General features: G+C 36.3%; 1 protein-coding gene across 5 annotated transcripts in view; it reads right to left on the bottom strand.

Annotated features, from left to right (window-relative positions):
- Positions 1–24,949, bottom strand: part of LOC124721353 (homeobox protein extradenticle) — a 351,626-nt gene that overhangs the window by 36,508 nt on the left and 290,169 nt on the right. For all 5 annotated transcript variants that reach the window (XR_007006319.1, XM_047246279.1, XM_047246280.1 and 2 more), the window contains exons 5-8: positions 21,261–21,396; positions 21,023–21,119; positions 14,798–14,946; positions 6,451–6,495 (exon numbers count right to left, since the gene is read on the bottom strand). Coding sequence is in view for 4 of the 5 variants with exons in the window: in XM_047246279.1 (XP_047102235.1) it covers positions 6,451–6,495; positions 14,798–14,946; positions 21,023–21,119; positions 21,261–21,396 (427 nt within the window). In the remaining variant the exon portion in view is untranslated. The remainder of the gene's footprint in view (positions 1–6,450; positions 6,496–14,797; positions 14,947–21,022; positions 21,120–21,260; positions 21,397–24,949) is intronic.

Raw genomic sequence — 24,949 nt, 5'->3', positions numbered from 1 at the left:
CAGTCCTTATTTAACATTAAAATCACATAACTATAATTGGCATCGATGCTCTGATCCCAGTGCAAAGAAACAGAGTGGAAGGTTTCATGGTAACTGAACAGTTGACCTTACGGTGACTGTTTCTAGGAGTTAAGGATATAGGAGCCAAATGGAAAGAGAAGAATGTTTCAGGATTTCCAAGCTACACTTTTACATCAGATCCAGGTCTTTTCACCTAATGACAACAAGTGTTGCCTTGAAGTAGCACTATCTCTTTTAAGAGCACTTGTTTTAACAGCCTGTTTAACACTTGGAAATTTGTTGCAAGGCCATTCAATGTTTACTGTTTCATCTCATTTTCAGCCAGTCAGTCATTAGGGTCCATCTTTTCTAGTCTTCTTTGAGGAACAACTTTCTTTTTTTTCCCAGGATAAAGAGAGCTGGGATATGACCACTCAAATGTCATCTGTTTAGAAGCAGTGTTGAACCAGTGGATTCCCCATACTCCAACAGATGAGTCAGTCAAGCACCCATTCTTTTTACTTACTAAATCTCCAACATATGCTTGGACACAAACTGTGCACAAACTTTGTTACAGACAAATTTCTTATAGATTACGTGATACTACGCAATATACAGTTCCCTTGTGTATCAACAGTTCACCAGCAATTTTGTGTGTGGCAGTCTGAAGCTGAACAAATAAAATAACCTACTGATGAAATTTTGGCAGGTTTACTGACAACATGCACCTACCCTGGGCTTGACAAGTCCTTGGTGCCTTCACATCCTGCCATCCAATACACACACCACCTGAATATAGTGCAACATAAAACACATTGCTCTACATACAGAGCTCACATTCCAGTTAGACATGAGAAGCCTGCTCTCCTGCGACAGTATGAAAATGGTAGCAGCTATCTGCACCAAATTGTCATTAAAGCAAATGCAACTACAATAAAAATGTGTGTTTCATTTATGCACATATTATGAATAGTCAGAGAAAATCTTGGATAGATATGATAAAATGTATAACCACTTGCAGTGGAAGAGATGATCGGCAATGGAAGGCAAATGAAAGAGTTGCATTATATTTCTCAATTATAGACGTTTAGGTCATCAGCAAACATGAGGAGGAGGAGGAGGAGGAGGAGGAGGAGGAGGAGGAGGGGGTGGGGTGGGGGGGTGGGGTGGAGGGGGGGGGGGGGGGGGAAGTGACCAGTATCTGATCAAGAGTGTAGGTCCAATACCACAGTTACAGTTGTGTACATCTTTTTAATGATGTTTGTCCACTGTTCATTACTTCCTCCATACAATGAGCGATTCTTTCCTTCAGCCATATATTTCGTTTCACAAATTAATATAAATATAAAAAAAAAACCTTGTACTGCAGTGTATCTAACAATGACACTCGACAAACCCTAAGAATACAATGGGAAATGGAGAAAATGTAAGAAGGAATAACACAAAACTTGTTGACAGAGAGCATAGAAGATAACATGCAAATAAAGTCAGGCATTTCACTTGGTTTATGAAAATGAGTGTTTGTCAGCAATCAGATCTAAAGCGCAGAGGAACTTATAAAAAGTAAACAAAAGATACAATGTATCTTATATTAATCTGTTGATTTGAGGATTACAAAAAAGTTAACTAATATTTTTAAACAACAGAATAGAAGTTATATGAAGAAATGTGAGAAAAAATTGAAGGAAGAAAGATCATAAGACCATATAAATGCAACGGAACTCAACTAATATGTAAAAATAAGGAGAAGAGTTACACAAACAAGCATTTACAAAGAAAGATCAACAGAGGGATCATATAAAAGTATTGACAAGCACAATGTATAGATAAAAATGGAACAAAAATGGGAAAGACAGTGTAAAAGAATCTTGTACTCATCTGTTACTAAAAGATATTTGAATTGTTAGTGATTAACATAAAAATATTAAAACATCAGTTTAGCTCAATTTATAAAATGATTAAACAAATGCATCAATCACAGAATGAACAAAAAATGAATAAAAATTGGGGAAAAAATCAGAACAGAGGGATAACTGTAAAGGTGAGGAGAATAATAGGAAGTTACGAATTGTATTTGTACAGTGTTACACCATGGTTTCTCAGATACAGGTGTGAATAAGATATATACTTTGTGAGAACCAAACCTATGTTTCTGCTGCTTTCAGCAGAAAATACACAATTTTGATTTCATTTTGACACAAAATATCTACCGTATGAATAATGTCATGTTAAGTCTTATTGTATACTTCAGAGAATCTGACATTAAATTCTGCTCATGATTGTAATATAACAACAAATTTTATGCAAACATTTTACTGAACCATGTAATTTATTTCAGTTCCACAGAAACAGCATTGGCATTCTAAAACACATCTGCTTAAATGGATCAGCTTACCTGGTCTAGTATCATGATAAAATTATGCCAGATGTTTCAATAAATTCATTATCTCATGGTATAATAATATAAAATGGTATATTTCTCACTAATTAAATGTATCTCCTTCAAATAAAAGAAATGCTGTGTTGTTTGATGACAAGAAAATGCTCTTCACACAAATGTTTGCTATTTAGGGAACTGAACAATATGCTCCAACAGGTTCCATGATTGACATATAATAACATCTCCACAAAAATCCAATGACATGAAATGACAACAGCAAAATCTTTTTAAAATGCTGAACTTGCAATGCAATAAATTTGTTGTGACAGATGAAAATCTGAGTAGTTCATTGATTTAATCCCTACTGTCAACCTACATGATACTTTCACTTTGTACTGACATAATTTACAAGTAATATTAACATCATGATAATCCCTGGATGGTAAAACAATGAATATGATGTTCTTCACATGTACTATGACATGCAACGTAACTAATTTTGAAAGACCAATGATGAATGTCTTGAAAATGGTAACAAAGCCAAAATTGCAATAATCTGTCTAGCACAAAATAAAATAATAATCAAATGGTGAAATCATTGACATTCATACAATAAATACATGTCACTGTGCAAGGGCAGATGTTGGAGAGTACAATGGATAATTTTGTGCAGCTGTTCAGAATGTGTGCCAGGAACAATGTAAGAAATCATCTAACTATTATCTTCCATATGTAATTGTTACAGTTTCTGCATTCAATCTTATTCACATTTTAAATGCATTTGTTTCCTTGCCTCTATCCACAAGGTTCTTTTAACCATTTAGCCAGTGGAAATTTAAGGTAATAAATAGCATTAAATCTTGGGAAAAATTTGACTGCAAGTTATGCAATAAACGCTTTACCATGTGTAAGAAAAGATGTGTAAAAAGATATTAAAATCACTAAGGTTGACAAACATAAAAGTAGAAGTCTGCATAAAACAGTTAAAGAACAGAGTTTATGCAGTCATATAGAGTGAAACTAAATACAGTTTTCTTTAAGGTTCACAGGTAAAGAACAGCATGATCAGAAACCTTTTTTGTTTTTGTTTTTGTTTTTGTTCTTTTGTTTGTTTGTTTTTAAGTTTTGTGGAGCATCTTACAACACACCAGCAGTAACTATATTTCTTGAAAAACCTACCAAAAGGCCAATAAATAATTAAATTTAACTATATGATTCCAAGGCTTGTAATGGTTAACCCAATGACTGTAGTGATAAAACAAGAGACATTACTTAAAAGCACAACCATATAAGCATGAATAAGCATGCATTACTTGAGCGCCAACCATAAAGAAATATGTGTGGTTGCTATACTACAATGAGTGGACAGCTAAATCACCAACCAATATTCCATATCCACTGTTACATCACAAGGTATGCTAGATGTTGTAATAGCACTTTGAAGTACTGCTGCATCATGCAAATTTTCTGTCAAGTGAGATAGAATGTAGTTATTGCTGACATGCTGGGCATCAGCCCAAAGGGGGTGCATAATTATGAAAGGGGACACAAGTGGCCATCTGTGAGACTGACACGTCAAATGTTAGAGCCAACCTGTGCCAAAAGCCGTATTCTGAAGCACAGGTAGAAGTTGTCTGCAGTAGTTTTGCTGTCAGGTATTGGAAAAATGATGGTGTCCCACACTATCACAGTTATGAATATTCTGTTACCAAAAAACAGCTATGCTAATTTGACGTAAAGCTAAATGGATAACATTACTAAAATGAAACATTATAGTCAACATAAATGTGACTGGAATAGTATGTTTCAAAACTCTCTACAATGAACTTAGCTCTCATTTTAACATTTACAAATATTGTGTTAATTTCAATTCATTGAGTTCATATAGCGTCGTCAATAATTACTGTGTTTGTCCCGCAGGAGAATTAGCATTGTAAACTTTATTTTTTTTATCATAAACAAATAAAGAGAAGATTTGAATCAAGGCATGTGAAGTATACATAGCAACTTTCAGTAATTTCAGAACAACAGGAAAGAAACCAAACATGTTTAGAAAATATACACAATATAAGAAACCATATGAAAGATATCATTACTATCATAAATATGGTAGTTACTAATAAACTGCATCCATCTCCCACTCTGCAGTGCATTATTTCTAAAGCAGTGTTTTATGGTTAGGCATAAATTGCTTTTTTGTGATTTCTGTTAGGTCTATGACTGTTCAACACTCACTCCTCATCTGGAAACACAATGGTCACGAAGTCTTTTTTTTTTCTTGATTTAGCCTACCTCTATACTCAGTCTGTTAGGCAAGACCTAGTCTCCACTATATATCTTATCAGACTAGTGCATCTACAACTGTACTAAAACTGTCCATTGTTTTTTTTTTGTTTGTGGATGCATCGGCTATTCTCACTGAACCATTTCACACTGTTCAATTATTTCCTTTAATGAAGATATTTTCAATTTCATGGATTTTTTCATTGTTCACCAATTATGTGGGAAAGTATTTGTTTGCAAATGTGATACTCCAATTGAGATGTGAAGAACAGTTTGAACTGCCATTGTTTTATGCGCACAAATTAGAAGAAAATATGTTTATCCACACAGAGTTTTGAAAATAGAAGCAAATTCAACAAATCCAACACCATGCTTGTAAATATTGAATTCCTTTAAAAAAATAGAGCCCAGGACATGAACTCAATCCATTTTTATAAAACTCTGTGTATGATTACTTGTATTTTAAAACAAATAACAAAAAAATATGTTAGCTCTCAAAAAAAAAAAAAAAAAAAAAAAAAAAAAAATACATCCCACTGCAACAATGACCTTAGGAAAGATGTTCTCTTTCTTGTCTGGGATAATTCTGTTTTCTTGTTTACCTTCTATAAGCAGGAATCAAGTACCAGATTTCATTATCCCACATGGCATTTATGCGTTCATGTTTTCATGTTCCATTAAAGAAAAATTTACATGGTGATTCTATGTACTGGAAACTATCTTACTACAATTACAGAACCACATCAAATGTAGTGCATCTTGTTCTTGTCTCTGTCATGTGATGCTACTTTCAAAACAAGCCTTTCTTTGCATTCCATCTATTGCAACAAGCATTATAAGTCTCATTCTCTCAAAATATGATCTTAACATCAGGTCAAATTCACAACAAAAGTAAAAATTAGTTACATGAATTTCACACATATGGTGCAAAAAAGTTCATGTCAACACAGGCAGTTCACACCAAATAACAGTTATTCACCTCTGCTCCAACAAGTAAACATGCATCATCATGAATTAGTTTTGGTTAGTGAGTGAGTTTCCTCATTTCTGAATTGGTGTTATTGTACTCCTGGGCTACCATTCATCTCACAAAATTTGAGAGCAATATCATCCAATGTCCTGGAATCAGTATCATTTCCTTTTCATGATGTGACACTCTCCCACACAGTTTTGAATTTTGTCTCATATGAGATATACAATATTACTTTAGCACCACTGAGTTGTCACAAGGAATATGCATCATCATCAGAATTCAATTCTCTATCGGCAAGTGCAAACATTCATTCCTGTTAACACAGTGATGTTTTTGGTATGCGATTACAATGAAAAGCAAACTACCCAACACCACCTCTGTTTTATTCTCTTTGTTGAAGAGATATCATTGTCTTATTCATATATTCTCTTTTCATTCCAGAGATCACCGAGTTTCATACTATTCTTATGTAATACTTCTCCTTGTAACAGTACATATGACATTTCCTACAGCAATGGTCTTTGCACTTTTAATACAATTTTCAGTAAGTATCCTTCAGTGTCTCTCCATTTGGACTTTCTGCAGATTGTGATAATTACTTATATGTCCTAAAAAATGCAGACGTGTCTGATTTCTCTGGCATGAAAAGAATTTTAAATTTTCTTATTATTTCCTAGTCATTACCTATTGAGCTCAACATATTCATTTTCATTATGACACTCAGATACACCTGTTCATACTTTTCAAATTTATAAAACCATGCAAGACATATAACTAAAGGAACAGAGAATATTTATCCACAGTACTAGCTCACCTGGTGCATTGGATCATAGCCCATTCCTCCATCTGCATAAGGTGGCTGTAACAAGAGTGATTGTAGTTAGCAAGTTTACTTTAAGTATGCTATTATATTAACAAAATTACACCTAAGGTGTTTCTGCAATACAGACACAAACCAAAATAAACATTACATAATACAGATTAAGTTACAAAGAAGCGACTGACAGGTAAAGTACGTGAAAATTACATCAGGAAAAAAATCCTTTGGTAACAAGTATTAAATCCCAAAAATTCATCTAAAATAATAAACTATTCTTCTGTCTCACTCCAACAGATATGTTCCTAAGTAAATTTTAGTTTCTCACTGACACCCCTTAAAAGTTACAAACAACAGATAGTGTGTATTTTGTCAACTGATTTCAACTGACAGTTAAATGGTAACTTTGTATGATCATGTATTTGACACAGAATCGTGGAGTTTAGCTTTGATTTTTACATGAAGAATGAGACTACCCCTGCAAGAATTGCCACTAGAGGCAGGTCATATGTGCTAAATTAGAGGATCAGAATGGTTTAGAGAGATAATTGAAGGTGAAAATAAAATGGTCTTTATTGAGCTGTTGATGGTGATTTGCCGTATGTATCATTCTGTAGATACCAAACAGTGTAACTTACAGAAAAACAGCAGTTTTTACCTCTAAGAAGCTGCACAAAATCACAAACTGAATATGAAATCTCTCAGTAGCAGGATAGGTTGGAAGTACAAAGACATTAAAATTTTTCGTATGTCCACAAGCAATTATTGTTATTCAGACAAATGCCAACTTCCATAACTACAATGCCCATACTCAGTGAACAAAAAGAACAAACAGTCACAGGCATGTGGGCCATACTTGTACAAAACTTTACAACAGATGGCCAGACACCTTCAGGAAGCTGGAAGATGTAAACAAATTTAAAGCAGAGTTTAGAAAATTTCTATTCAATGTTTTTACTCAGTAAATGACTATTTAGGCCAATAAACAATTTCTGATAATGTTTATATTATGACAATAGTTAAAATATTGTATTTTGCCCCTAAACATTTTATTATATTTGTATATCTAATGGACAGCTTTTGGGCATTATAAAATCTGTACTTAATTATTCTAGTGTATATAAGGACCTGCTGTCTAGAGAGGACAAAAATAAAGCCCAATAGAAAACAGACTAAGCAACTATAATGCCATAAGTGTATATGTATATAAAGTTGCGCACGCACGCACGCACGCACGCACGCACGCACACACACACACACACACACACACACACACACACACACACAGTTTTAAGTCAAATCACTAGGCCCTAATAATTTGTATTTTTGGTAATGATTTTCAATCATTTTTATTATTTATGTTCCGTCAGTGTCAATGCTTCAAAAAATATTAACCTACAAAAAAAAGAGGGGGTCTTCTATTTGCATAAGACTGCAAACTGAGTTTTTCATTAGAAAATTTGTTGTAGAAGGGAAAATTAATTCTAGATTATTTTTAAATGCTAACAATAGGATACCTGAAGGAACATAAGCACCATTTCAAAAAGTAATTTTATCATAGTTCTGTACTATCATCAAGCATAAAAATTCTCTCATGTCTATACAAAATAATTGAGAAGCATTTTTTCAAAAGTCGATAAATGCTCAATTTTTCAAAATTCAAATTTTTCTAGTTATAAATCAGACTTGTTGCCATGCATGCCCTCCTGAAATGGTTGGGTCAAAATCCAATATTTGCTGTTGCTATCGGGTGTTGAAAACTACAGATTTGGCATAACCCAATATTTGCTCTCACCTAGTTAAAGTGATGAACACAAACCGTGCTTTGCTTCTGAAGAACTGAAGGAAGAATAACAATATAGGATGTCACTGTCAATGATAATGTGGGAGCATTTCCTGGGGAAAAAAGGCATAAACTGTAGGCAAACACTTGCCATCAGAACCAGCAGTAGAGTGAGCTCCCTGCTGCCATTGGATAAGCAGCAGCCAGCAGCAATTCGCACTCTGAGCTCACTTATTTGTTTCATAGTTTAATTCTTAATTTCTTTGCAAGTTGTTGGGTACTTGCATAGTTTAATTCATAAATTTTGGGCATTAGTAGCATCACGTTTTAGTACCTGAATAGTGTAAATTTGTGTAGTCATCAGTCATCTGTTTGTTTTGAATGGCTTGTGCAATAAAAGAAAGAAAAGAAAGGAAAAAAAATTGTTAGGGATGGATAGGGACTGCACCTGTCATGTACCGATTCAGGGGGGATTGGCCACCATCTGTAATCAGCTGGAAGCTGTGTTGGCTGTGATTGGCAGGCTCCAGGCTGTTGCCCTGGGCTGCGGTGACATTGGAACACCCAAGGCAAGCACTTTGGTGCCTCTGGAACCTGTAGCATCGCCTGGGATCTCTGATGCCACTGCACCTTCAGATTTGGACGTCCCTGACGGTCGACACTTGCCTGATGGTGATTTTCAAACCGTGGCGGGGTCGTAAATCCCTGGGTGGAAGGCCAAAGTTGGTGCTGGCCACAAGGCTGTACCCTTACACCTCTGTAACAGGTTTGAGGTGCAGCCCACTGCTGAAAGTACTTCTGAGCCAGCAAGGGCGGCCTCACCTGTTGTGGCCGGTCTTTCTGAGAGGTCCGGACAAGCGCAGAGGGTGGGATTACTTGTCATTGGGAGCTCCAATGTTAGGCAGGTGACGGAGCCCCTTAGGGATATGGCAGCTAAGGATGGGAAGAAAGCCAATGTGCACTCCATGTGCATACTGGGGGGAGTCATCCAAGATGTGGAAAGGGTCCTTCCGGATGCCATGAAGGGTACAGGGTGCAGCCAACTGCAGGTGGTGGCACATGTCAGCACTAATGATATGTGTCGCTATGGATCGGAAGAGATTCTCTCTGGTTTCTGGTGGCTATCTGAGTTGGTGAAGACTGCCAGTCTTGCTAGTGAGATGAAGGAAGAGCTCACCATCTGCAGCATCGTCGACAGGATCGACTGCGGACATTTGGTACAGAGCCGAGTGGAGGGTCTGAATCAGAGGCTCAGACTGTTCTGCAACCATTTAGGCCTCGACCTTCGCCATAGGGTGGTGGGGTTTCGAGTTCCACTAAATACATCATGTGTCCACTACACACAGGACGTGGCTACACGGGTAGCAGGGGCTGTGTGGTGTGGACTAGGCGGTTTTTTTATGTTAGACAGTCTTGGGAAAGATCAAAAAGGGCTCCAGTCCCAAAGGGTACAGGGCAAAGAAATGAAAAGAATCGACCAAGCAACAGTCGGTATTGTAGTTGTAAATTGTCGTAGCTGTGTTGGAAAAATACCAGAGCTTCAAGAACTTATAGAAAGCACTGAAGCTGAAATCGTTACAGGAACAGAAAGCCAGCTAAAGCTGGAGATAAATTCTGCCAAAATTTTTACAGAAGTGTAAACTGTGGTCAGAAAGGATAGATTAAATAAAGCAGGTGGTGGTGTGTGTGTGTCCGTTGGTAGTAGTTTATCTTGTCGTGAAGTTGAAATAGATAGTTCCTGTGAATTACTATGGGTAGAGGTTATACTCAACAGCTGTACCAAAATAATAATTGGCTCCTTCTATCAACCCCTGACTTAGATGATATAATAGCTGAATGCTTCAAAGAAAACTTGACTCTCATTATAAATAAGTACCCCACTCATACAGTTATAATTGGTGGAGACTTCAATCTAACCTCGATTTGTTGGTGAAAATACATGTTCAAAGCCAGTGGTAGACAGAAAACATCTTCCTAAATTGTACTTAATGCTTTCTCTGAGAATTACTTCAAACAATTAGTTCATGAGCCCACACGAATTGTAAATGGTTGTGAAAACACACTTTACCTCTTAGTCACAAATATTTCTGATCTAATAGAGAGCATAAAGATGGGTACAGGGATCAGTGAACACAAGGTCATTGTAGCGAGGCTCAAAACCATATCAACCAAAACCACTAAAAATAAATGCAAAATATATCTATTTAAAACAGCAGATAAAAATTCACTTGATGCCTTCCCAAGAGAGAGTCTCCATTCCTTCCAAGCTAATTATGTAAGTGCAGACCAGATATAGCTCAAATTCAAAGATACAGTATTGACAGCAATAGATAGATTCATACCGCAAAAATTAATAAGAGAAGGGACTGATCCACCATAGTACACAAAACATGTCAGAACACTGCCACAGAAGCAACGAAAAAAGCATACCAAATTCAGAACAACGCAAAATCCCCAAGACTGGATAAATTTCACGGAAGCTCGAAATTTAGTGCAGACGTCAATGCGAGATGCTTTTAATAGTTTCCACAATGAAATATTGTCTCAAAATATGGTAGAAAACCCAAAGAGATTCTGTTCTTATGTAAAGTACACCAGTGGCAAAAAACATTCAATACTGTCACTGCATAATAGCACTGGAAATGGAAATGTTACCAATGACGGTGCCACTAAAGTGGAGTTACTAAATACAGTTTTCCATAATTCCTTCACGAAAGAAGATGAAGTAAATATTCCAGAATTTGAAACAAGAACAGGTGTTAGCATGTGTGACATGAAAGTAGATATCTTAGGTGTTGCGAAACAACTCAAATCACTTGAGAAAGGCAAGTCTTCCAGTCCAGATGGTATACCAATCAGGTTCCTTTCACAGTATGCAGACACAATAACACCTTTCTTAGCAATCATATACAGCTGCTCACTTGATGAAAGGTCTGTTCCTGAAGACTGGAAAGTAGCACAGGACATACCAATATTCAAGAAAGGAAATAGGAGTAACCCATTGAATTGCAGACCCATATGACTGACCTCATTGAATTACAGACCCATATCATTGACCTCAATTTGAAGTAGGATTTTGGAGCATATACTACCTTGAAGAAAATGACTTATTGATATATAACCAACACGGATTCAGAAAATGTCATTCTTGTGCAACACAGCTAGCTCTTTATTTCCACGAAGTAATGAGTGCTGTCGACAAGGGATCTCAGATCAATTCCATATTCCTAGATTCCAGAATGCTTTTGATACCATTCCTCACCAGCGACTATTAATCAAATTGCGTGCATATGGAGTATCGTCTCAGTTGTGTGACTGGATTCATGATTTCTTCTCAGAGAGGTCACAGTTCGTAGCGACAGATGGTTAATCATCGAGTAGAATGGAAGTGATATCTGGCATTCCGCATGGTAGTGTCATAGGCCCTCTGCTGTTCCTGATTTACATAAATGATCTAGGTGATAATCTGAGCACCCCCCTTAGATTGTTTGAAGATGATGCTGTAATTTACTGAATAGTAAAATCATCAGATGATCAATTCCTATTACAAAATGATCTAGAGAGAATTTCTATATGGTGTGAAAAGTGGCAATTAGCACTAAACAAATAAAAGTGCGAGGTCATCCACATGGGTACTAAAAGAAATATGATAAATTTTGGGTATACGATAAAGTCCACAAATCTAAGGGCTGTCAATTTGACTAAATATCTAGGAATTACAATTATGCGCAACTTAAATTGGAAAGACCACATAGGTAATATTGTGGGGAAGGCAAAACAAAGACTCTGCTTTGTTGGCAGAACACTTAGAAGATGCGACAAACCCACTAAAGAGACAGCCTATATTACACTTGTCCGTCATCTGCTGGAATATTGCTGCACGGTATGCGATCCTTACTAGGTGTGATTGATGGAGGACATCGAAAAAGTACAAAGAAGGGCAGCTCATTTCGTGTTATCGCACAATAGGGGTGAGAGTGTCACTGATATGATACGCGAGTTGGGGTTGCAGTCACTGAAACAAAGGCGATTTTCTTTGCGGCGAGATCTATTTATGAAATTTCAATCACCAACTTTCTCTTCTGAATGTGTAAATATTTTGTTGACACCCACCTACGAATGGAGAAATGATCATCATAATAAAGTAAGAGAAATCAGAGCTCAAACGGAAAGATTTAGGTGTTCCTTTCTCCCACGTGCCATTCGAGAGTAGAATGGTAGAGTAGTATGAAAATGGTCTGATGAACCCTCTGCCAGGCACTCAAGAGTGAATTACAAAGTCACGATGTAGATGTAGATTTACACAAAAACATTAACTCATGATTATTACTCAGTCCAAGCCAGCTTTGTCACAGAGAAGTTAGCAATAAAAGAGTAAGCTGATAAACAATGAAATGGAGAACAATACAAGTGATTTACAAAATGGTATACATGTAACTGAATGCTCAAGTGACAGGAAGTCCAGGTTGATCCAAGAAGTACACATGGGCTAACAAACAAACCAGTGAACCCAAAAGCCTTAGGAAGAAAAGAATGCAGAGAAGCTGATCTCACTTATGATATCATCACAAGTTTTCATCATATCATCACAACTTTTCATCATCATGTAAGTACTTTAAAGAAAACAGATTAGGATCAGTTATTACTAAAATACATATTAATCATGTCACCAAACCACAGGGACATCAAGAAAAAAGCAAAAAGGAAAAAGAAAAAATACTGGTTCTAAAAGTATAACATAAGGAAATCAAATGGCCAGACAGTAGTACATGCATGTGCCACAACACTTCGAACAACATCAGGGGTACCCAGAAACAGACTATCAGATTTGGTCAATAAATTTCATGTAAGAGGGAAGTCACTGACACAAAACCAAGCAAGAGAGACCACAGTACTACTAAAGGTAAAAAAGTTATACGAGCTATGAAGAATGACATCAAGACATATAGGTGTAGAAAGAGCCATTATTCAAGGAAAAGGTCCAAAAGAGGATATTTAATATCAAAGCTGAACACAGTCAATATGTGAAAACATTTTTTTTAAATAAACTGAATCGTCAGGTCTTCCTACTTGCTCGTTATTAAAATACAAACATATCTTCTATGTTTAATGTGTCATTTAAAACCTCACCATACAGATACTTGCTCAACATCCAAGATTGGTCTAATGAAATTAAAAAAGGAATGTCATCTAGAGAAAAAGACTTAGTAACAAACCACAGGTTGCACAAACTTAAAGCAAAAATGTTCTGTGCAATAGTGAAGGAGGAAAATCCAAACGTTAAAGTATATTTCTATATACAACAGAACCAACTGATACCAAAGATCATCTTAGGTTAGGTATTCTATTCAAGACTCAGTTGGTTATACTATTTTTGTATTATGTTAATTCCTGAGCACAGACAAAGGAAATGATTGTTTTTGTATTTGGCTTGAAACAGAAGGAGCAAAGGGATGATCTATTGGATTTTCTGAGAAACCTTGAGGCATCCAAGCCAGAAAATGGTCTACATGAAATTAATATATTTTCTGACTCCTGTATCAGTCAAAATAAAAATACAGCAATGATATGCACACTAATGGCCTTCATAGAAGTAAACAGAAAATTCAATAAGCTGGTACATTATTTCCCTATTCATGGTCACAGCTATATGCCTCCTGAAGGAGTGTTTGGTAGAGTGGAAAAAGACTAGGCCCCCCTACCAAAAAAGGAAGATATTCTTTCACCGACTCAGTACTATAAAGTGGCATTGTCAATATAATAATAAAGATTGGGAAGCAAAGTATCTCAAGTCCAGTGCACTGAAGTGCTCAGTAGATTTCCAGTTCAGTATTGTTGTAGCCAGTATTTTGTGTTGTATTTCAATAGTGTTGATTGCTATTCTGCACTTCTGCTTATGAAAAATTTATGGAAAAGTATGATAATAATGTGTGATATTGCAGTACATTATTGTATTTCTATGCTAAATGAACAATAAAGTAACTTTCTTATCTTTAACATTAGTCACAAAGAAAGATACAGCAAAACACTGAATATGTATATTAACAAAACTTTTAAGATACATCTTGGCATTTATGGGCTTTGAAAAAACTCAGAATCTTTGCTCCTCTATGCTGATATAAAAATGAAATTTTTAGAAAAGTCAAGCGCACGGTCAGAATTGTGTCTACAAAACCAGTGTACATGTTAAATTATCCGCTTTATATAAATAGTATTTGTATACAAGATTTTAAACACTGTGTTTCCTCAAAAATTTATTTTTTTGGATTTATCAACTTTTGAAAAAACAATCCTCAACTGGCCAATATTCTTTGAGATCATACTCATCTTAGTATTAGTAAACATAACTAAACTCAAAATTACTCGTGATATCCAACAAATGAACATTCAACATGACAGTTATTTTGGAAAAGATTTGAATTTTTATAATCGATACAATTCTGGAATGAAAAAAAGTAAAATTTTTAGACACTGTAAATTTTACTTAATAATAAACTTGGTATTTATGGGGCAACTCTGACTTACTTACAAGTGACATATGTTTCAAACATGTAGCAGTACCTGTGAACCTGACATTGAGGAATTGTAGTCTCCACCATTCATATTCATATTATACCCCATGCTGTCTTGGGGGCCGCCAGGAGGAGCAGGGGACATCATTGGAGTCGGCGTCCCTTGAGGTGCTGGACCCATGGTATATGGAGAGGCACCTAAGCAAACAATTCAGTGACATAGAACACAGTGTTCTGTGATCAGTGAATATCTCGCAAAGATGTTCTCAATCATCTGAGGACTCAGGAGAAAAAATTACACACATAAAATCTTAATCAGTATCGTCACATATATCATAGACAGTTATTTAGCTCAAGCTACCAGCTTCATAGTGATATAAACAAAAGTTGTTTATCCTCGTAATACTAATTAAATTTTCTGATCTTCAGCCATCTTATAAACACTTAACTTTCATCATAAACCATGTATGTATTTCAATTGTTAGTCAAGTATAATTGATGTTTGAAACAAACTGAACTAAAACGGTCAAGTGAAGACAGGTACAGCAACTGTTATTGGCAAAAGTTGACATGGCTTGGTTATTGTTGGTAACATGGAATAGATGGCAGTCAGAGAATTTAAGGTGTCCAGAACTATAGGTTTTATCTCCACAAGATGCTCCTGCCCAGCAATTTAATCTGTGTACTGTATTATTGCACTAACATTTTCCTTTAATTGTGGTAATTTGCTTATGAATATCAGGATTTAGTATCCTCACATAAATACAGAACACTCACAATAAGCAATCTGTCAAATAATTGCATCTACATTGGTCCTGCATGTCTTCTAAGTGTCATCTACCAACCTTTCATCAGAAGATATTTTATAGCTATCTTAATATAAAGAGAAATAATCAATTTCTGAAAATATAATGCAGTTGGATAGATAAAAAGATCTACTCACCAACACACATGTGAAAAGGTATTACGTATGCAAGCTTTCAGAGCTAGTGGCACCTTTTTCTGGCAGATGGGTTTAGGGGGAAGGAAGATGACTGGAGAGGTTTAGGAAAAGGTGTAGAATTCAGAAAAGTCACCCAGAACCCCATGTAAGGCGAGACGTACCAGACGAGATTCCTTCTCATCCCATCCAGTAAGACTCCCCTTACGTGGGGTTCTGGGTGACTTCTGAACTCTACCCGTAGTACCTTTTTTGTATGTGCGTTGTCCTGCCACCCCTTGTTGAACAGATTTTTTATCCCTCCAACTACATTAATATTAATGGAGGAACATATCAAGATGATATTTTTATTTAGAATTTTAAAAAGTATTATACGTAATTTCATACCTAATAAACTTCAAGAATAAAAAATCTTTGAAAATGAATAAGGCAACTTAGTCATGATATGATACATAGCAAAGTAGGCAATACACTAAATACTGTTCAGAAAATAGTTCGATGCGTTAATGAACATCAACCATGTATAGCATTGTGAAACAGAAAAAAACTGTTTTAGTGAATTAGGTGAAACACTAGTAGTTTAACAATATGGTCAAAAATTTTTAACATTTTTTTAACAATGAAATTTGGCAAACAGCCAAGCAATTGAGATTTTATTTTATTTTCGCTATAAGTTTCGGCAATTCACTATGCTATCTTCAGGCTCCATATGCACCTCTGAAAAACAATCAATATTGGCATACTGTGGCCACATGTTTCTGGATGTCGTGAATTCATAGTTCAAGTGCTTCCTTCAAAGACTTAACTGCAACTCCTACATCCATAATAGATCAACAGAGACACTGTATCAACAGAGATATGGTCAAAATCAGTCAGAATCTAGCAAGCAGAATTTTTCCACTTCTCTCTTTGGCAGCAGATTTCTTGACAGTAGAATAAAAAAAGGGGTCAAACACCAATGAAAGGCCAGGCCTTTAAAGTGGAGCTGGTTTGTTTGAATCCCAGTGTCATGATTCTGAGACACTGCTCTTATGACATTCAGCAGAGAGATTGAAGAACCTGTCTGAGCTACAGTAGTGCTACACGATTCTGTAGTAATATCTGTAATAGTATCTCTATTAAAATCTTTTGATATAGTGTTACTATGCACCCATCTTGCCAGAGGTAAGACCTCAAATCACTGATGACTGCGTGTTGTGTGATGTCCTTAGGTTAGTTAGGTTTAAGTAGTTCTACGTTCTAGGGGACTGATGACCATAGATGTTAAGTCCTATAGTGCTCAGAGCCATTTGAACCATTTGAATTCAAATCATTGAGAAACCTTTAACAACCTCCATGAATCATAATATCTGCATATTTGTGGAATCAATAAGTCAAAATTAAATACATGTAAGGGGAAAGTAAAGGAATTACATAGTAGAATGATCCTTTCACATTTAATATTGCTTTGGATTGAGATTAAGCATGAAGTGTGAACCTGAAGGAATTATGTTGCACCATTTAACGTATTTCTACACAAAAAATTCTTGCTACTGGAAATGTGAAAGCCACATGTAATGAAAGTCAAAAGAATGTGTTTTGGGCCAACTGACAGTTAGCTCTTAGATGGATTATACATGGAAACATACTTGGTAGATGATATCAGCAATATTCAACAGTTGTAAATATGGTCGTAAACCAGCACATTAAAGTTCAATGTTTTGACAAAATGAATAAACATTTACTCTGCTACTGGCATGAAATGAATCCATGGAAGACTCCAGAGATTTCAAGGACACACAAAGGAAGGCTACATAAATGAAGGATTTGTGCTTGATATGCCATTTAATGTTGGAAATGATCCATCATCTGGGTGCTATTTGACTGAATTTTACAAAGACAGAAAGACAACATATTGTAACATATTTGGCATTACAAACTGAAACTTTGACATATGATGGATTAACTGAAAAAGAATTAGTGTGTTGATATTATTTTACAGCTGAGTGGGAGGATATTTACATAATTATGGTAATTACACAGTGAACACAATTCTCCAAGATAACTACTGGGCAGGACACTTTCTTTCAGCATTGGCGGCCGAAGACTTCCGGCATAAGAAGTCAGCCTCTTTCTGCCAACGGCCTTGTCAAAGAGGGTGGAGGAGTGGATAGAGGTTCAGGGCACTCTCTTGTCCTAGGGGTGGGAAATTGCCCCTAAAGGCAGAAGAATCAGCAATGATCAACAACATGAGGATGCAGAAGGCAATGGAAACCACTGCATTAAAGACATGTAACGTGTATCCACAGGACATGGGGCCTGTAATTGAAAAAGTGTCATGATGATCTCTCCATTGGCAAAAGATTCTGGAATAGTCCCCCATTCGGATCTCCGGGAGGGGACTGCCAAGGGGGAGGTTACCATGAGAAAAAGATTGAATGATCTACGAAAGGATAACATTCTACGAGTCGGGGTGTGGAATGTCAGAAGCTTGAACACGGTAGGGAAACTGGAAAATCTGAAAAAGGGAAATGCAAAGGCTCAATCTAGATATAGTAGGGATCAGTGAAGTGAAGTGGAAGGAAGACAAGGATTTCTGGTCAGATGAGTATCGGGTAGTATCAACAGCAGCGGAAAATGGTATAACAGGTGTAGGATTCATTATGAATAGGAAGGTAGGGCAGAGGGTGTGTTACTGTGAACAGTTCGGTGACCGAGTTGTTCTAATCAGAATCGACAGCAGACCAACACCGACAACGATAGTTCAGGTATACATGCCGACGTCGCGAGCTGAAGATGAACAGATAGAGAAAGTGTATGAGGATATTGAAAGGGTAATGCAGTATGTAAAGGGGGACAAAAATCTAATAGTCATGGGCGACTGGAATGCAGTAGTAGGGGAAGGAGTAGAAGAAAAGGTTACAGGAGAATATGGGCTTGGGACAAGGAATGAAAGAGGAGAAAGACTAATTGAGTTCTGTAACAAGTTTCAGCTAGTAATAGTGAATATCCTGTTCAAGAATCACAAGAGGAGGAGGTATACTTGGAAAAGGCTGGGAGATATGGGAAGATTTCAATTAGATTACATCATGGTCAGACAGAGATTCCGAAATCAGATACTGGATTGTAAGGCGTACCCAGGAGCAGATATAGACTCAGATCACAATATAGTAGTGATGAAGAGTAGGCTGAAGTTCAAGACATTAGTCAGGAAGAATCAATATGCAAAGAAGTGGGATACTGAAGTACTAAGGAATGACGAGATATGTTTGAAGTTCTCTAATGCTATACATACAGCAATAAGGAATAGCGCAGTAGGCAGTACAGTTGAAGAGGAATGGACATCTCTAAATAGGGCTATCACAAAAGTTGGGAAGGAAAACATAGGTACAAAGAAGGTAGCTGCGAAGAAACCATGGGTAACAGAAGAAATACTTCAGTTGATTGATGAAAGGAGGAAGTACAAACATGTTCCGGGGAAATCAGGAATACAGAAATACAAGTCGCTGAGGAATGAAATAAATAGGAAGTGCAGGGAAGTTAAGACGAAATGGCTGCAGGAAAAATGTGAAGACATCAAAAAAGATATGATTGTTGGAAGGACAGACTCAGCATACAGGAAAGTCAAAACAACCTTTGGTGACATTAAAAGCAACGGTGGTAACATTAAGAGAGCAACGGGAATTCCACTTTTAAATGCAGAGGAGAGAGCAGATAGGTGGAAAGAATACATTGAAAGCCTCTATGAGGGTGAAGATTTGTCTGATGTGATAGAAGAAGAAACAGGAGTCGATTTAGAAGAGATAGGGGAGCCAGTATTAGAATCGGAATTTAAAAGAGCTTTGGAGGACTTATGGTCAAATAAGGCAGAAGGGATAGATAACATTCCATCAGAATTTCTAAAATCATTGGGGGAAGTGGCAACAAAACGACTATTCACGTTGGTGTGTAGAATATATGAGTCTGGCGATATACCATCTGACTTTCGGAAAAGCATCATCCACACGATTCTGAAGACGGCAAGAGCTGACAAGTGTGAGAATTATCACACAATCAGCTTAACAGCTCATGCATTGAAGCTGCTTACAAGAATAATATACAGAAGAATGGAAAAGAAAATTGAGAATGCGCTAGGTGACGATCAGTTTGGCTTTAGGAAAAGCATAGTGACGAGAGAGGCAATTCTGACATTACGGCTAATAATGGAAGCAAGGCTAAAGAAAAATCAAGACACTTTCATAGGACTTGTCAACCTGAAAAAAAGCGTTCGACAATATAAAATGGTGCAAGCTGTTCGAGATTCTGAAAAAAGTAGGGGTAAGCTATAGGGAGAGACGGGTCATACACAATATGTACAACAACCAAGAGGGAATAATAAGAGTGGACGATCAAGAACAAAGTGCTCGTATTAAGAAGGGTGTAAGACAAGGCTGTAGCCTTTCGCCCCTACTCTTCAATCTGTACATCGAGGAAGCAATGATGGAAATAAAAGAAAGGTTCAGGAGTGGAGTTAAAATACAAAGTGAAAGGATATCAATGATACGATTCGCTGATGACATTGCTATCCTGAGTGAAAGTGAAGAAGAATTAAATGATCAGCTGAACGGAATGAACAGTCTAATGAGTACACAGTATGGTTTGAGAGTAAATCGGAGAAAGACGAAGATAATGAGAAGTAGTAGAAATGAGAACAGCGAGAAACTTAACATCAGGATTGATGGTCACGAAGTCAATGAAGTTAAGGAATTCTGCTACCTAGGCAGTAAAATTACCAATGACGGACGGAGCAAGGAGGACATCAATAGCAGACTCGCTATGGCAAAAAAGGCATTTCTGGCCAAGAGAAGTCTACTAATATCAAATACCGGCCTTAATTTGAGGAAGAAATTTCTGAGGATGTACGTCTGGAGTACAGCATTGTATGGTAGTGAAACATGGACTGTGGGAAAACCGGGACAGAAGAGAATCGAAGCATTTGAGATGTGGTGCTATAGACGAATGTTGAAAATTAGGTGGACTGATAAGGTAAGGAATGAGGAGGTTCTACGCAGAATCGGAGAGGAAAGGAATATGTGGAAAACACTGATAAGGAGAAGGGACAGGATGATAGGACATCTGCTAAGACATGAGGGAATGACTTCCATGGTACTAGAGGGAGCTGTAGAGGGCAAAAACTGTAGAGGAAGACAGAGATTGAAATACGTCAAGCAAATAATTGAGGACATAGGTTGCAAGTGCTACTCTGAGATGAAGAGGTTAGCACAGGAAAGGAATTCGTGGCAGGCCGCATCAAACCAGTCAGTAGACTGATGACAAAAAAAAAAATTTATTTTACAAAATATCAGCCTTTCTTACCAGCAGCTTTCTTTGCTGCATATAAGTTGGCTTCCTCTTGTGCTTTTCCAATGTTTTTCTTGTAGCGAATTCTCTTGTTTCCAAACCAGTTGGATACCTGAAATGTGGGAATGAAACACATAATAAAATGCTCATGTGTAATAATTAGATTTTAAAATGGGATGAATTGTAAAGAATTTAAGTCTGTGACATAGTAACTACCACTTAAAACCCAATTAAAAAATCTTATAAAAGTTACCTGTGAAACTGTTATTCCACATTTCCTTGCAAGCTCTTCCTTTGCCTCTTCAGATGGGTAAGGATTGCTTAAGTGTGAATAAAAATACTCATTCAGGATTTCAGAAGCCTGTTTGCTAAAGTTTCTTCTCTTCCTCCTACATAAACAGACACAAGTTGTGCAATTTTAAAATTATTGTAAATACAAATGTAAATACACTGTAATTCCCATCCAGCATTTCAACAATGTTAACACATGAGGTATTCATTTTCAGCTGACCAAGCATCCAGAGCTATTGGTGTACAAATCTATGAATTGGTGGGTTCACCAAATTATAAAAACAATACTCATTTCTATCACTCTCAAATTTTTTGCCACAAAAACTAGTTCTGTTCAATGGTAATAACAACAAGCAAAATTGTTTTAAGCATTCAAGGAGCAACATAAATCATTTGTAATTTCTCATTTTGACTATTTTAAACAGGTATTATCTTTTTCTTCACAGTTTTATGTGTGCTGTGGGTACAGGAAAGGGGGCCAAGAATTTTAACTTTCTACATCCACATACATATTATGCAAGTCATCATACAGTGCTTGGCAGAGGGTACCCTGTACCATCACTATTCATTTTGCTTCCTGCTACACTCTCAACAACTGTCTGTATGCCTCTGTATGAAACCAAATTTTTCATATCTTATCTTCACGGTCCTTATGAAGATCCACATTCATCAGGAACTGTCATAAATTTAAGAACGTAGACATTCATAAATTTTGCTTAAAACAGCATATGGAAGCGTGTGCAACAGAAGTAGAATTTCATAAAAAATCATTCATAATATTAAGTGTAGATCAAGCACCTGCAGGTAACTTTAATCTGCTCATTAACCACCTTGAAGCTCATCAACAACCAAAAACTGGTGACTTCAATATAGATTTCCTTTAAAGACTCTCCCAATAAGAACTAATTTGAGTTAGTAACACTATCATTCAACTTAATTCCCACTGTAAGGTTCCCAACTAGGGTAGCCAATTGCTCACAAACAGCCATTGATAATATCTTTATATAAAAGTCCAATGAACAGATTTAAATTACAAAACCAATAGTCAATGGCCTCTCAGACCGTGACACGCAGTTCCTACTGTTAAATGTTCACACTGAACAGGATATAAAATCTGTTAAATCTGAACTCAAGAGGGTAAGCAATTAACCAAAAATTGATTATTTTAGGGCACTCCTCAGAGACATTCACTGGAGTGATGTTTACAGTGCTCATGGCATGAATGAAAAATGTAACACTTTTGCTAATAAAGTGCTTACCTTATTTGAACACTGTTTTTCCCCAAAACTAACCAAGGTTAGAGCAAAGTCTACAAAGAAGCCATGGATTACTCAAGAAATAGAGGTATCTTGTAAAACAAAAAGAAAACTATATCTGTCAATCCAAAACAGTTTCTGATGTTGGTACTATAGCACATTACGAAAAATATTGCAAAATATTAAATACTGTAATACGGACATCAAAGCAAATACATTACAAGGAAAAGATAGTCATATCAGATAACAAAATAAAGGCAATATGGGATATAGTGAAGGAGGAGACCGGTAGAACCAGACATGAAAAAGGGCAAATAGCATTAAGAGAAAATGATACATTGGTGACGGATGTGTATAGTGTTGCAGAACTTTTTAACAAACATTTTATAAGTGTTACTGAAAAGATGGGGTTGTCAGGTTCTGTAGATGCTGCCATGGGATACCTGAGACTAGGCATTTCAAGCAACTTCCATAATATGAAGTAATGTCCATCATAAAATCTTTAAAATCAAAAACATCTAGTGGTTATGATGAAATATAAGCAAAGTTAATTTAAAAATGTGATTCTGAGATAAGTAACATATTAAGCTATCTGTGTAACCAGTCATTTATCAGTGGAATATTTCCTGAATGGTTCAAATATGCTAAAGTTAGGCAACTGTTTAAGATGGGAGATAAAGAAATAGCGTCAAGTTTCCATCCAATTTCACTTTTGCCAGTATTCTCAAAAATTTTAGAAAAGGTAATATACAATCAGCTTTATAACCATCTTATCACAAATAACATACTGTCAATGTCGCAGTTTGGATTTCTAAAGGGTTCTGGTATTGAGAAGGTGATCTATACTTACAGTGAAAATGTACTTAATTCATTAGACAAAAAAAAAAACTGCAGGCAACTGGTATATTTTGTGATCTGTCAAAGGCATTTGACTGTGTAACTCACAATATCCTTTTAAGTAAATTAGAATATTATGGTGTAACAGGAAATGATGCAAAATGGTTCAAATCTTATATCTCTGGCAGAAAACAAAGGTTGTTATTAGGAAAGAGACATTTATTACGCTATCAGGCAGGCATCATCCAACTGGGAACTAATTACACACGGGATCCCACAAGGTTTCATCTTAGGGCCCTTAATTTTTCTTGTGTATATCAATGACCTTTCATCAGTAACATTACCAGATTCCAAGTTTGTTTTGTTTGCCGATGATACAAACATTGAAATAAATTGCAAATCAAGTGTAGTCTTAGAAAGCTCAGCTAATAAAATATTTGTGGACATTAATCACTGGTTCCTAGCCAATTCTTTGTCACTAAACTCTGAAGAAACAACTTGCATGCAGTTCAGAACTTGTAGTAAAGGGTGTCCCATGAGTATATTCCTAACATATGATGACAAGCAGATAGGAGAAGTAGACAGCATTAAATTCTTGGGATTACAGCTTGATAATGAATTCAACTGGGAGGAGCACACCACAGAACTGCTGAAGCATCTCAACAAACCTCTATTTGCAATGCGAATTCTGTCAGACATAGGGGATATAAAAATGAAAAAGCTGGCATACTATGCTTACTTTCACTCCATAATGTCCTATGGGATTATTTTTTGGGGTAATTTATCAAGCCAAGCTAAAGTTTTCTGAGCAAAAAAGAACTCTCAATAAGGGTTATATGTGGTGTGAATTCAAGAACATTCTGCAGAGGCCTGTTTTGGGAACTGGAGATACTATCTACTGCTTCCCAATATATTTATTTGTCATTAGAAATATATCACTTTTTCAAACCAACAGCTCAGTTTGTGAAATCAATACTAGAAATACGAATAATCTTCACGAGGATTTAAAGTCACTTACTCTTGTAGAAAAAGGTGTGCATTATTCAGGAACACACATTTTCAATGACTTGCCAGCAGCCATAAAAAGCTTAACAACCAATGAAATTCAGTTTAAGAGAAGCCTAAAGGATTTAGTGGTCACCAGCTCCATCTACTCCATTGATGAATTTCTCAGTAGAACCAACTGATTTGTGTGTGTGTGGGGGGGGGGGGGGGATATAAAAAATACAATCTAACTTCTGCAGTGCAGTAATGTGTTCATTGTAAATAAGTATTGTAGTAGTTCTATCATATGTTTATTACCTTATAAATAAAAAACATTATTTTTAATTTTAAATGCAGTGCATTAATGTGATCTTAGTACATGAGTGTTGCAAAATGATCCTTCATACGATTATTCCACTTGGGATCTGTGGAAGGTACATTAGCTTATTTTTGTAGTTGTAAATATTTGTCATGTATTATTGTTTTTCTAACATGTTCTACATCCTGGAAGACCTCCTCACTACAGATCAATTGGAATGAAAGTAAATCTAATCTAATCTAAAGCAAAATGTCT

Source organism: Schistocerca piceifrons, chromosome X, assembly GCF_021461385.2.
Source record: "Schistocerca piceifrons isolate TAMUIC-IGC-003096 chromosome X, iqSchPice1.1, whole genome shotgun sequence".
Taxonomy (NCBI): Eukaryota; Metazoa; Arthropoda; class Insecta; order Orthoptera; family Acrididae; genus Schistocerca; species Schistocerca piceifrons.
Note: the sequence above shows the minus strand (reverse complement) of the source record. Positions and strands in the feature narration are given on the sequence as shown.